This window comes from Mustela putorius, unplaced genomic scaffold, assembly GCF_011764305.1.
Source record: "Mustela putorius furo isolate JIRA1106 unplaced genomic scaffold, ASM1176430v1.1 tig00003962_pilon_pilon_pilon, whole genome shotgun sequence".
NCBI lineage: Eukaryota > Metazoa > Chordata > Mammalia > Carnivora > Mustelidae > Mustela > Mustela putorius.
In genome coordinates, this window is record NW_025422106.1 from 22,686,829 (window position 1) to 22,701,522 (window position 14,694).

Consider the following 14,694-nt stretch of genomic DNA (forward strand, 5'->3'; position numbering starts at 1 on the left):
GAAATGAGGTGTCTCAAGGTTTCATGACTAGAACCTGAAAATGATGCCTTATGTAAAAGATGGGTGCCCTGGGTCAGTTCCAGGAGAGAAAGCCAGCGCTAGGTTGACTCATCCACAGGGGAAGGATATCGGGGTGGTCTTTTTGGGGAAGGAGGTGACTGGTTTTCTGTGATCTTCTCAGACACTGTCTGCTGTTCCCAAGGGTCTGCTATAGATCCCCCAACGGGCTGCTGCCTCCCCCTTCCAAGGGCTGTGACGGCCCAGTGCAAGCAGTGTACAGGTGTGTACCTAGTGTCTGGGTAGGGGCATCCCTTGTGCTGGTGGCCTGGGCCAGACCACTTCCTCTCTCTACTTCTAAGATTATAAAGATGAAATTTAGGAAGGACATCAAAGGCAGAATGCCAGGGAAAAGAACAGGAGGAGTGAGCGTGCCAAAGAACCCTCCTTTTTTCTGCCCAACCAAGTCACCACTATTGACACTTGGGGATGGTTTAACATCTCCAGCTTTAAAATGCTCCTGCAAAAATAAATACATAAATAAGATGCTCCTACACATTTGCAAACACTTCCTGGGGGCTGGTACCAATTACCCCTTTCCCTGATGGAGAACCACGGTTCCCATGTTTATGGGCACAGGGTATGCACAGCTGTGCTTTAGGTCCTGAAGCTGGCGGCCTGGGACACTGGAAAATTCCCCCCACTTGAGAATCTCTTAGAGACCCTTTTGTTCAGGGGCATGGTCATTCTTCCCAGGCTACCCATGGGGGCTCCTGATGTCTCCTGACCCCACAGGGAGTCCCTCCTGCCTTCCCTAGCCTGGTCACTCACAATGGTCACCTGCAGCTCCGTGCAGAATCTGGTGGGCAAAGCTGAGATTTTAGTTCAGGCATTTCCCAGCCTTCTCTGTTGGATTGTGGCCAAGGTTGGCAGGACCGCTTCTAGTGGGTGAGTTGCTGCTCTGTTGGGCCACCAGATGGCACTCGGGAGACACCTCCCCCTTGGTCCAGCCGCCACCCCCACTCCCCAACCCCGCGCAGTCCTCCGCAGGACTGTTGGTGGCAGGAGTGACTGCAGAGGGAACTTGCCTTAAAGAGGCCTGCTCCTTAAAGAGACACCGCAGCACACCGCAAACTTGTCCGGTTCACCCCAAAACAAGACCACTGATGACAAGCACCACTGCATAGGCTCTGAGGCTCCTTTGTCATTGCCTTCTTGAATGCTGAGCTGCCAGCTCTTGGAGCCAGTCTCCTTGACAGCCTATCCTGAGCCCCTGCGACCATTCCTGAGCCTGACAGGGACTGGGCCAGCTCCGGCTGGTGGCGTCACAGCTCCTGGCAGAGGAGCACAGGGCTGGGGTGCATCTGCAGAAGTCTGGCTGCAAGAACAAGACGCACAGCCAGCTGCAGGGGAGCAGCGGCCACAGGAGGGCAGGGGGCTGGCCTGTGAGCTCTGACCCCAGGGGGGGCACACCACTGCTGCACTCTTGGACCTGGGAAGCTTGGAACCGCTGAACTTTGTTTCTGGGTTTGGGGCTCTTAGAGAATCCTTCCGTCTCCTCCTGGCCTCTTTCCAAACGCTGATGGGGATGCCGTGGTGAGTAAATTAGGAAGGGGGCTCCACCCCCTACTGTTGAGCCCTCTGATCCACTCTCCAGGAAGCCTCTCATGTTGACCTCTGGGGGTACAATCTGAGCCAAGTTGGATGAGGGCCACTTTAGGGGCTTGGCATGAGACCCTCCTGAAATTGCAGCTTACCCGACGATACAATCCGAGGCAGCTCCTCAGCCCAGGAAGCTAGGCTCACTGCGGCTGCTGGCCCAGGGGGAGCTAGGCCTCATTAGAGCCTCTGGGAACTATGTGGGGCCATGCCGGGAGCTTCCCAGCTACAGAGACTGGGATGGCACTCTGCCTCTCCCCGGCCACTATGCTGAGGGAGGCGACAAGGGCATGAATGCTGTTCTCTGGTTTACATCTTGCCAAGGCTGCAGAATATTTATGACTCAAGCTGACACAAACTTTGATGGAGAAATAAATAACTGGGGAAGGCTTTGAGTTCATCTGTGCTGTCTATAGATCTCACTGTCTCTGGAAATGTAAGAGGCTGGGAAGAGATAGGTAGGGAGAGGACAAAGGATAGAACTGTCTGGCCAAGCCTGGGTCCCTGAGAGGTGATGACCCAGCAGACGCCTAAGGAATTTCCTGCTTTCTAGGCCCAAGGTGGCAGGGGTAGGGGAAGTGAGCCTCGGAACAGTGGCACTTTACTGGACCAAGGTAAAAGAAATGAAGCAAGGAGCCAGAAACAGCCCCGCAAGGTCTGCTAGGAAGCAGAGTTTATGGTCTGCGAAGGCAGGTAGGAAGCCTGGAAGTTGTCTGCCTGATCCATGAGGGCACCCAGAGATTTGAAAACTGAGCTGGGGAAGACTAGAGACTGGCCCAAGGCATAGAAGCTATAGGGTTAGTGGACACTGGAGTTCAGGAGATAGTCACTGGATTGATTGCATCCAGGTTGTGTCCAGGGTCATTGGCCCTGTTGTGGTAGATGTGGCTTGGAGAAGCAGTTCTCCTTTTGCTTTTGCTTAATCATTGGTGGGCTTGTGGGCAGGGGTGGGGGGGTGGTTGGGTGTGTGGGTAGGGTTTCTGGAATTACACTGCCTTGCATTCCTACTATGGCTTCAGTGTCTCTCTCTTTTTAACTTCATTCTGTTCATTCATTTGTTCACCCATCACAGCCCAATACAGAGACATACACATCACAGTTCATTTCTAAGTGTCAGCAGCTTCTAGCTGGCCAATACTTAGCCTGTCTACTTCTAGGGAATGGGAGAGAAGAGCAGTACCTATCTTGTTAGCTTATTATAAGGATTAAGGGAGATAATCTACGTGAAGCCCATAGAGCAGTGTCCCACACCCAACAAGCACTGGGCAAACGTCAGCTGTTACTCATTTTACATATTCAACCTATAATGTTAGAAGCCCGTCTGTCGGGCTTTGGGCAGAGAGTCTGGTCTGGGGGCACAGTATGGTTATGGCTGCTTTAGAGTCTGCCTGAGCCACAGTCATCTACTGGGCGGAGTGCTTTGGATACTCCAGTGGGGAGGGAAAATGCAGTTCCAGCTTTTAAAGAGCGGATCTGGCAGGAACGGTACAAAGTCTTGTTTTTTTGGCTATCATAGTCCGGTTTTTGTTTTTGTTTTTTAATTGGAATGCAGAGGCCCTCCACCCTCACCTGTACCTCCAGCCTATGCACACTGGTGCCCCCTGCCAGCCCCAGCATGGGGAAAGGTGCATGGACATCCTTTTCACCAGCAGTGACCTCTGGGTGATCAAGGAAGCAGGGACTTCCTGGCCTTCCTCTTCTGCACAGTGGAGCTGGGTTGCTAAGTGAGGAGAACAGCATTACCCTTTCTTTTTCCATCTGGCTAAGTGGCTGGTAGAAGCAAGAGTCGGTTGCTGGGAAGGCAGTGAGCAGCACACCTGTGAATTAAGGGCAAGGCCGCTGACCTTCAGAACTGGATACATCCCCTTTTCATTCAGTCTCTCATCCACTGCCCCGTGCTACAGGCAAGGCAGCCGACCCTTCAATCCCCCATAGATGCGTGGGTGGTAAGGCAGGAGCAGGTGGTCAGCAGGCCAGTAGGGAACCGAGAGCAGCCTTGTGCACAGGCCAGAGGGAGGGCTGGCGACGGTGGAGAATTTCACCCAAAAACCTGGATAGAGAATGGTTCGTGTGGGCTTGGAGGATAAAGTGTGTTGGGTGCTGATTCAGTGCCTTGGGGTTCGAAGGCAGATCTATGCTTCGCGGACTCAGGGCAGTCTATCCACAGGAGAGCCCCTCCCTTGCTCGGACAGATTGGGGCTGCTGGCAGAGCACTTAACCTTTGGCAAAATGCAGAGGAGAATGATTCCTTAACTCCTTCCTTCCTCGAATGTCGCATGTGGTATTGGGTCTCCCCAAACTCCTCCCCACCCTTAGTGCCAGGAATCCGGAGGCTTCTTTTCCAGTCTCGAATCACCCTGGTGCTCAAAGGCCCATACACTTGTCTCCCAGCCAAGATTAGAGTCCCGCTGTGTGGTGTTACCGATCTACTGAAAGCCACCAGAAAGGGCTTCAGGGGCATCTTGGAGTAACTGCCCTTTCCTGGGACTTGTGTGCGAGAGGCAAGTGTGTGGGGATTGAGGAGGGCTGGGAGGGCTACTCAGTGCCTCCGTTTTCTCATCTAGAAAATTCGGGGAGCTGCGATGGCAGTGAGGTTTGCAGTGAGACGATCCTGTAAGCAAAGCACTGGGGTCCAAGCCAGGTGCTCCGCAGACGATCTCCGTTAATTACTACAAGCGTTCCTCCTTACTGCCTCCAAGACTATTCTCTCCCTGTACCCTATATTGTGTTCTGGAGTGGGAGGTCCAGGATGGGATTGGACAGAATGTAGGGGGGGGAAAAAAAAAAGCAAACTGTGGCAATGCTAAGGAGAGCAACTGTAACATTTTAGCTTGAAAATGCTGAAAATAGCATGTTCAAGCCTTTGTAGATAAAAATGTAAAATGTATGCAAATGTATGTGTCTCACGCAGAAACATACATCTCCGGCCTCCTGACAGTGAGTGCCCGGATGTGGCCATCAGGAAAATCCTTGCAGCATACAGAAAGAGCCCAGGCTGCCTCGGTGGTGCTGGCTGTTACTGGGAAGGGCGCCATGCTGCTGCCTCCCAGGGCTGCGCTCCTGTTGCCGCCTTTCTTCTGGGTTCCGTGCCTTCTGAGAGTCCCACGTGGGAAGAGAGGCTCTGGGCCCCTCTCTGCTCCTCCGCCCTCACCATCCTCCCTCTGGTTCCTCTGAGAGCCCATTTGCTTCCTCTCCCATCCGGGCTCTATTTCTGGAGCATCTCATTGGAGATGCACACCCCCCTCCCCTCTGCCAAGCTCCAGGTGCCTGCTTGGTCCTCCCAGTCTTGTGTGCAAGTCAGGGATAGTGGGAGGGTGACAGCTGAGCAGGGAGGGGCCACAAGAGCCAGAGTCAGAGTCTGAGCCAGGAGAGTTGAGTTGGGGGTGAGCTAAGTGAATGTGAAGAGGGGCCAGTGTTACCTCACAGTGGAAACACACCCACTGCAGCCACCTGTGAAGGTTTTCCGTGCCCTCCCCCCTGCACCTACTGGGGGCTCAGCTCACCTGCTGTGAGTTGGAGGCCTCTACCCCCAGCTGGGGCTGGTTGCATGCTTCCTTTCAGCATTGTGGGCGAGGGTCTGCTCCTCCCCTCAAGAAGAACTGGATCTGTGGTTGTTTGGAAGGATGCAGAGCCCTGCCGCCATGTGGGTGGGTCCAAGGAGAGCTGAGTACCATGGAGTTTCCGTTCTCTTGGGTTCAGAAGAGGAGCTTCAGTGCCCCCTGCCCTTGCCCACCCTCTCTTTCCTCCCCTCCCTCCCTGGCCCTTCAGAGTCCTTTGGCCAGAGGAGGCCTATAGGACCAAATCTGCAGCAAAGTTGCCTTGGGTCCCAGGAGATGGGCCTAAAGCCCCCTCAACAGACTCTTCACTGCTCTTGGGAGATCTTAACCAGGAATTTCATTTCTAAAGGTTCTATTCACAAAGCTACCTTGCCCCCAGACTTCTCTCAACTTGTATGTGATTATGTGTGCAAGGTATGCCTCCTGGGCTGCAACTGTAGGTCCCCAAGGAAGTCTCCTGGGGAACCCAGTGAAGACCCTGGAGCCTCTCCTGTCTCCAGTGTGTCCTCCACTGACCCTCGTCGACCCCCAGCCCCCTGCCTTTCTCCAGCCCCTGCCCTCTGGTGTGTTAGGCAGAACGGCCTGCGTTTAGGTCAAGGGTGTTTAAACAGATGAGGTTATTAAGGTTTGGAAGGAGTGTCCCAGCGGCCAAGGCTTTCCTTAACCAGGTCCGCGCCGCCCCCCAGGCTTGCCTAGGGGAGGGGCCTGACGGCGGCACCGGCCCCAGAAACTGCGCTTAGAGATCCTGGGGTGGCAGGTGATGTCACCCCTGCGGGGCCCATAGGTCTCCCCGCGGCACTTAGTCTGCGGGCTGTCAGAATTCGGCAGAGCCCAGCGAGGGGAGGAAGAGGCGCGTGGGCCTGCGCCGCAGTCCGGAGACCCCCAGCGGGACCACTCCTCAGTCACCCGCTGGAGCCCCTCTCGCCTGGGCGTCCGAGGGGACTGGGGCTGCTCCCCACACCCCCGACCGGGTTTGGAGGCGTGCTGCGGCGGGGGAGGGGGCGCGGGAGCCTAGCGCCGATTGGTCGCGGCCCCCGCCCCCCGCCCCCCGCCCCTGGCCGCCGCGCAGCCCCGGGGAAGTTGCTAGTCTGCGGGCGGGCTGCGGGGCCGCCGCTCGGGGATCCGCAGCCGGGCTTTCCGGGGCCGCAGTGGCCGGAAGGGCTCCCGGGGGCGCTCGCCTGCCCTCGCCCGCCCTCTCCTCCTCTTCCCGCAGCTCCACCTCGCTCCTCCCTGCTACCTGTTTCCCTGCCTCCCCCCGCCTCCACTCCGCGCCCGGCAACTTCGGCCTCCGGGGCTGGCCGCCCCTCCCGGCTCCCCGCCGGCCGGCCCGCCCGCCGCCCGCGCCCTCCCTCCTTTGTTGTGCGATGAGGGTCGGGTTTCCGATCTGACGGAGCCGCCGCCGCCGCCGCCGCCGCCGCCGCCGCCGCGCCGAGCCGCGGGCATGGAGCCGCTCAGCCACCGGGGCCTGCCGCGTCTCTCCTGGATCGACACCCTCTATAGCAGTACGTGTGCTCTCGGGCCGGGGAGGCCGGACGGGAACGGGTCTCCGCGCCCCGACGGCCCCGGGGCGCGACCTGCCGGGCTTGTCTGGGGAGCCCCGAGCGGGGCTGGGGGCTGCGGGCACCGCCGGCCAGGTGCCAGGGGGCCGGGAGGTAGGGCGGATGGGGGGCGACGTGGGGGTCCCCCCAGCGATCGGCCGCAGATAGGGTCCCCGGAGCGGACTTCGAGCGGGTGGGGGCCAGTGGAGATCCGGAGAGCTGTGTCACCCCTTTCCCACCTGTTGTGTAACTGAGCACTCCCCAGCCCCTAGGAAGGAGAGCTCTTGTAGGGTGCTCCCTCCGCTTCCTTCTGTCCACGCTGAAGGAGAAGGGCCATTTTGGCAAAGTCCTTGGCGCTTGAGTTTGTCACCTCGGGGACATCCTGGGGCCGTTGAGTGTTTGGGGGTGGAGGCGGGGTCGGTTGGAAGGGACTGTAGGTGCAGATTTCCATGGGGGCCATTTGGATCGAAGGAGCTGGAAACCTCCGGCTCAGCAGTCTTTCCTGCCCGCCTCATCACTTCCCCCATCCTCACCAACCCCCAAAAAAGAAAAAAGAAAAAAAAAAAACACCAAAAACCTCGGCTTCTCCACCCCCTCGCTCCCAAATCTGCCTCAGTCATGTGATTGCTCTTGCGCTGCCGCCGGGGATGTGTAACTGATCACTCGTACATTCTGGGGGCTCCTGGAGAGCTGAGCGCCCTCACTTTACACCCTGCCTTGCAGAGGTGACGGAACCTCCGCCCTTCTCTCCACCTCTCCCTTGAAGCACCTTCCCCAAAGCTTTCAGCGAGGTAGGAAGAGGGTCCTGCTGGCTCCTGCAGAAGCTAGTAAGTGGCTTTTGCCTTCTCTGAGCACTTCCGGGGGACCCTCCCAATCTCTGGCTGTGTCTGCTAGCGCAGAGTCCTGAGGCAGGGGGTTAGGGGTTTCCGGAGGCCGGGTGCTAAGTTCAGTTTCTGGACACTTGCCATGGGACAAGGACATTTTTTAAAGGTTAACCTGTCTCAAATTCCTTAGTGACAGTTATATGGAAGGAGAGAGGAATGGACAAGGATGGTGCCTTGAACCCCAAGGCCTTGCCCTGGAGGCTCCTCAGTACTTATCATCCAGCCTCTGACCTCTGTATCCCCTTGGGTCCCTATCATTCCCTGTACCTTCTCCTCCCTCTTCTCCTTCCTCCTCCCCTTCCATCTTTTTTTCCTCATCCCCCTCCAGCTCTCCCTGTGATGGTTCATTCCACTTTGGTTTTTCAACATCAAAGGGGCAAAGCTGGATCCCCTGGGTGTCAGTCTTACACTGAGCCCAGCCACTCCATCTGCTCCTTCCCTGGCAGAGGCCAGCACCGTTGGGTGAAGGTCAGGGCCCATGGCTGTGCGGCGTTGTGTGTGCACACGTGTGTCTGCGTGAATGGGGCCTGCTATAGATCCACTCATGACCCCGAGGAAGGATTAGTGACCTCTTAGCTGTGCTTTTGCCAATAACAGTAAATACAATGCCTCATATTCACATGCTGCTTCTGTTCCTGAATATTCCTGGCCCTTTTGCAAAACCCAGTAGTGATTTCCCTACTTCTCAAAGCATAGAATCCTATGGAGATCTGTCTCTGGCTTTTTCTCTTTTGCCCTGAGGGAGACTCCTCAACCTAATTATTCCAAGTTTTCCTATCTCTCCCCCCAACCACCACCCCTTGGAGCAGGGAAGCCAGACTGTCTGAGAGGTCTCCTTGAACATTACTGCTGACCAGAGGAAGATAGGGCCTGGACAGGGCATTGGCCTGAAGCCTTCTTTGGGGGTGCCTGCTAAACAGGCCTGACGGAGGCAGGCTGGCATTGGAACTGTCTGCCGTGCTCCTTGCTGCCCCAGCCCCTGGGCTCCTGGGGCAACCTGGGTTGGGGTCGGGGGAGGCGCTGAGTTGGCAGCGATGTGAGGAGTCCCTGCCTTCCTCCTGAAAATGGCTTATGTGAGAGCCACAGAATGAGGCTTCCTGGGGAGGTGCTGTGCAGTCATGTTTGGGCTGTTAGCCATGAAGTTTCCTCTTGACAGGAGCCTCAATTAAAACAAATACCCGGGCTGTCATTTGCCTGGCAGCCTGGTTTTGTGGCTCCCAGAGGAAGTTGCTCTGCCTCTCAGAAAGCTGTTTGCTTACAAGGCTCACAGTCCTGGGGGGGAAGTCCCCACAAAAGCTATATCCAGCGGCATTATAAAGGGGATGTCTCCCAGGCACAGGGTGGCCCGTGTATGTCTCAGAGATATGACTGGACATCCCTCCCCTCGCCCCAGTGATAGGGGCCCTTCCTCAGTGCTGCTCCTGGTAACCAGGATAATAGCATATCCTGAGGAGCTTGAATATGCTAGGCACTACTCTGGGCTCTCTCCAGCCATCCTCTTCAGGCCACACAACTGAGCAAGACTTGTGGTCTCATCTCTGTTTTGCAGGAAGAGAGCTATGGTAAGCTCTGATCATGATCCAAAGTCACATAACTGATAAGTGACAAGACTAGAAATTACATCATTCCCCACGTTGTTGAGGAAGACTCTGAGTGTCACCTAGAGACATCTGAGCTTACCCAAGGCCTTGGGATGCCATGGGATGGGAAGCATCTGTCTCTCTGGTCCTCTGTTTAAACAGGATTCTTCCTGAAATGGTCCAGCAGGAAAAGTAACCTCAGTGATTGGGAGCCCGAGCTGTCCCTGTTTCTCTTGCAGGACCTGAGAGCTGGTCCTAGAGCCATGGTGGGGAATGGTTGAACTCACTGTTGATTCTCTACTTGTAAGGTGCCAGACTGCCAACTGGCCCCTCCTCTGACTTGCTTCTTGCTTTTAGGGATGTCGGCTCATTCTTCCTGGCTTCAGCATCAATGCCGGGAGGAGTGTGCACATTTTCATTGCAGGTGGATGGGTGTTTGAGAAGAGGTAGACAACAGAGCCCCTTTGTCCCAATGGTAGAAGTCCAGAAGGGATGCTGTGATGGGATTTGTCTGACCTAAGAAGATGAGTTGACTCCCAGCTACCAGTGCGATATGGGGCTCATTGGAGCAGGGTCTTTGTTCCCGACAAGCTGGAATGGCAGATGAGGCTTCCAGCCACCCCTTCTTGCCTCTGTACCACTCGTTTTCCTACATTAATGTAATAACATCAGCTTTGTCCCTTGGGGCCTTGCCTCGACTCTCTCCCCATAGCTGGCATGATTCTTTCTATAGGGCTGCGTTCTTCCTTTTATCTTCTCTGTGTCTTTCTCTCATCCCCTTCTCCACTGAGCTCTTAACCACTCTCTCAGTTTTCTTCTATAGCATGGGGTAAGGTTGGATTTAAACTAAGTTCTGTGGAATAACAAAGTGGGGGATGCTCTGAGCCGGCCCCTCCGAGTGGATACCATATCCTCCAAACAGAGCTGAACTGAGATAGGGATGTTAGGCAATGATTTGGAACCTCTTCAAATGGGAAATCTTTCTTTTTTCACCCCAGGCAACACTTCCAAGGCATATTTCTGTCACTTGTGATATTTCCATGTCTCTTGTAGACTCCGTACCCTATCCAAGAGCCCAGAAAGCATTTGGGGCTGTGGGCATACAGCCCATCTGTGGGCATACATACGCATCTCCAGACCATCATGAACCAGCCTCAGTTTCCCATCTTACTCCTCTGTCAGCCACGCCAAGGACCTGGCGATTGGCCTGACAGACTGTGGGTCTGATCAGAGCAGCTGTCTCACTCCAGCGCACCAGACCACCCCAGATGTCCTTGTGAACACCTGCATTTGGGTGCTTTCTTCCCCCTCTGAAAAGCCCCAGCGTTTATTCCTTCTCGTTAACACTGGTCCATTATTGTCACGGCTGCTGGAGTTGGGGCTGGCAGAATGAAGTCATCTACTTGGAGGAGAATTTTTGTTACTGTGATTGTTGCTGCTGTTCTTTGGAAAACAGAAGAAATGACAGGAACATTTGTGAAGAATTAGCTAAGTGGGTAGAAGACGGGAATAGGGAGAGAACCCGTTCCGCCTCACTCTTGCGGATGGGACGGAAGACTTGGGCTGCTCTCTGAGGTCTGGTCTGGTTCCTGGGTGCCCTGCGCGTACTTCTCTGTAATGCAAGACCAGGATGTCTCTGGTACATTCCGCGCTGATTCATTCATGTTTATAAGCTGCTTTGAAGGTGAGGAGTGCTGTGGGACTGTTGCTCAGCTATCCAGCTCCTCGTTCTCATCACAAACAGCAGTCTGTGAAGGGCTTGCTGATGAGTGGAAAAGGGCTATGAAGGGGGTAAGGGTGCTGGCAGGTGCAGAGTGCTGGACCCGGTTCTTAGGTGGTGCCTAGGCCAGCTCCCCCTGCAACATAAGCCTTCAGTGACTTTTGGTAGCATGAGTATGAGAGGGAGAAGGAAACTCCTGGGTTCTTGGCTCCTTTAACTTCTTACTCCACCAGAAATCCCAGAAATCCATTCATTGGCCCATTCACAAGTTTCCAGCTGTGTGGATTTGGTAATTGTAGTAGTTTGCAATGGAGTCAGAGACCCCCCAAGGGAGTTCCACGGTTGCTAGGGCTTGCGATTGTGCAGTTAGAAGACTTCACTGTCAGTGTTGGTCCTGCAGCTGTTTGGCTCAGCTTGAGCCCTTTGGGGACAAACTGGGAACTAGGCAGCTTCACTGTCAATTCCACGTCCATCCCTGTTCACCTCTGCCAGGCCCCTGGCTGTGGAAGCAATCTGTGGGGCTTCAGTACCCATCACTTTCTACCAGGGTCTTAGCACTTTCAGTTGAGTACCAGTAGGAAGAGGCCTGAAGCTTACCTGTACCCAGAACAGGACAGGAGAGACTGATTTTGATTTGTGGCCTTGTGCGTTTCTTGGGGCAACATAGGGTCACTTGGAGCCATGAGCCGTGATACTCCTGACTGGCAGTTGGGAGTGTTCTGCTTGTTCCTGAAGCTTGGGGAAAACCTGCCCATACCCGGTAAATGGAGAGAAAGAAATCAGAGCAGTAGGAAGTCTATAGAAACACCCCCAATGAGGATTTGGGGATAGATGCCCAATCCACCCCCTGCCCAAGGCATTTGGCAAAGAGCCTTTCAAGGTGGGGCCAACTGGTACCATGACTGACTGAACGAAGGATAACATTCTCTGTCCCCAGATTCTGACCTTATCTGAGCCTCTCACTCAGTTTTCTGTACCTATGCTTTTTTCCTATCTTCTCTTCTGCCTTTCCTTCCCCTCCACACACCAGAATAAAAAATGAATATGGGTTTCCTAGTCATATAGAAACTACTGGTTAGTGTGGTCTTCAGGAGATGATGGGTTGGGCTCTGCAGTGACCTAATTGGTCAGGTGCCATTTCTCCATGCTCACTTCTGATGCCTGCATATCCCTCTAGACCACAGACAGACATGGAAGGTATGGTCAGGTGTTTTGCCTCAGATGAGGAAGGTCTCCAGAAAGGGTTGGGGGGCTAGAAAGCCTTGGGTGGACCAGTGCTGAGGAGCTCAGAGTCCTTGTCATTCTGGGCAACATGGCCGTTGGCCTGTCTGGTGTGTTGCTGTAGCTGGGGCTGCCTAGAAGAGCCCCATATTGGCTAGGGATCTGTGGGTTTACTCAGGGCTGTTGGGAAAGGCTGTGACCATAATTACCTTTATGGGATTGAAAGGTTGATCATATTAGTGCACTAGGCTAACCTCTTCCTCCTGGGCATTGCCTCCTGACTAGCAGCAAGGGTTTAATGGATCAAGATTATGGAGAACAAAGATGTTGTGTAATTAAGCCCAGTTATTTTCCTACCTGGGAGACATCTGTTCTCCACAGCAACAATTGATTTCCTCACTTGTGGTCACCCTGTTCAGCTGCAAGTTACCCTGGGCTTAAAAAGCCTGGGGACCATCTTTGTGATTGAGTTTTTCCCTTGAAGGTGAAATTTTAGGAGAAAAAGCCCTTTCTGAAAGTTTTAGGGTCAGAGAGGCAATGGGTTCCATCCATACGATGACATACCTTGGAGTTGTACAATGGGGACTCTTTGGGAAACGTGTCTGGGTTCCACAGAGGTACATAGAAACCTCACCCTTGGGTCTCTCAATGGGCCCAATGAAAAGAAAGCTTGGGGTGCCTGGGTGGCTCAGTGGGTTAAGCTTCTGCCTTCAGGTTGGATCATGATCCCAGGGTGTTGGGCTTGAGACCCGTTTGAGCCCCAGGTCGGGCTCCTTGCTTGGCGGGGAGCCTGCTTCTCTTTGTCTCTCTGCCTCTCCAGCCCCTGCTCATGCTCTCTCTTCCTCTCTCAAATAAATAAAATCTTCAAGAAAAGAAAAGAAAAGAAAGCTCATCAGTCCTGCTGAGGTTGTAGAAATTACATTTTCCATTTGGTCTGGGAAGAACGAACATGATGTAAAACCAGCCCCACTATGGGCCAGATGCTGTGCTGTGCTCCATACTTCCCTTAGGTTATCCTGAGAGGAGAGAACAGAGGCGCTGAGAGGCTAGGTTATGGCCAAAGATCTCCAGTTTGGACTGGATCACATTTCAGGGGGCTCTGTCTCTCTGCTTAGCCTTCCAACAGCAATAATGATTGTAGCCAGTACTCTGGAGTAGCTACAGTGTGTCATCGCAGTCCCAGGCATTAACCCTGTGCGATGACCAGTCCTCATCAAGGCCCTACTTTTTGAGGCAGGAGTTCTTATCTCTTTTTTATATAGAGGAGACAGGCTCAGGGAAGTTAAGTAATTAATTCCAGGTTCTAGAGCTAGAGGACAAGCCAGGCTTTGAGCACAAGGTTGGCTGGATTCTAATAACATGTGCTTTCTCCCATACTCCTTGCCTTGCACAGCAATACCAGTCAAGTCCCTTTGGCAGCTGGTTGTTCATGGAAGCTGCTTGATCTGTTCACCTATCTAGCTAAAATGACAACTGTAAAAACTATCTTGGCTCCCCCATGGGGTTCAGGTAGCTCTCAGCCTTTGGGTGGTTGTAAGTGCCTACCAACAGTACGATGTCTTCCAAAGGAATGATCCCAAGGAGTTATCCCTGTGGGCGCTTAGAGCCCATATCCCAGCATTACCTTGTCCCTGGGATCACTGGCAAGAAACACTGATGGTTAACAACAACAACAAAGAGTTTTAAGGGAAAGAGAGAAAATAGACTGGGGGCAGAGATGAGGTACAGCTAGTGCCCAGTTTTTAGAACAGAGCAAGGGCAGAGGCGAGTAGATGGGGACTGAAGGAGGATGAGGACTTGGCAGAGCCTAGTCATGCTGGCCTCACTCTTCGGCCTTTTAAAATTCACCTCCACAGTTTCCAGAGGAGAATAAAGGGCCTCGGCCCTAAATTAGGCCACTGCACACCAAGGTCCTTTGCTGAGGCCCAGGGCCAGTTGGGCTGCAGATCTAGCTTCTGCCTTTGAACTCACCCACACCCAGCATGCTAATGATGGGCTGGTTCCCTGGGGAGGGCAGAGCCTCCAGCCCCTCTCCCCATTCCCCCAGGGCCCCAGAGCCCCCTGCCAAGGGGTCAGTCTGCTGCGGCTTTCACCCTATCAGACCCCTCTTTCAAGACAGTTGCAGAAAGGGCTTGCATGTGGTGAGCATTCCGGAGGTGATGAAACAGAGGACTGCCTGCCCGGAGCCGAGAACCAAAGCCCAGAGGTGTAAGTTGGGGACCAGGGAGGGGGCACTCCAACACTCCATTCTCTTCCTTTCCCTTCCCTGCCCCAAACTGCCTTGGCAGCTCACTTCCTCTGAGTCTGCAGGCATCTTTAGGAATCCCTGTTTGGCTGGGTGTAGGGATCCATGACTGCATCCCCCCACCCCACCCCCGGGCTCCTCCTCTGTTTATAGAGGGGCAAATAAAGACTTTCAGTTGCCCTCAAGGCCTTAGTTGCTACTGCCTTCCCTGGGGTTCCAGACCAGAGGCTCAGCCTTGAGCAGGCCCAGCCTCTCTCACCTGAGCAGGGCTGGGAGTGAGTGCCTGTTTCATC

The 14,694-nt window shown here is 54.3% G+C and overlaps 1 protein-coding gene across 4 annotated transcripts in view; it reads left to right on the forward strand.

Annotated features, from left to right (window-relative positions):
* ABR (ABR activator of RhoGEF and GTPase) overlaps nucleotides 1–14,694 on the forward strand; it is a 176,705-nt gene that overhangs the window by 37,589 nt on the left and 124,422 nt on the right. Inside the window, exon 1 of one of the 4 annotated variants that reach the window (XM_013053499.2) lies at nucleotides 1,402–1,593. The exons of 2 other annotated variants lie outside the window; for them this stretch is intronic. Coding sequence is in view for 1 of the 2 variants with exons in the window: in XM_004746904.3 (XP_004746961.1) it covers nucleotides 6,655–6,715 (61 nt within the window). In the remaining variant the exon portion in view is untranslated. Of the gene's footprint in view, nucleotides 1–1,401; nucleotides 1,594–6,575; nucleotides 6,716–14,694 lie in introns of those variants that run through there. One more of the 4 variants, XM_004746904.3, reaches the window with a different exon arrangement.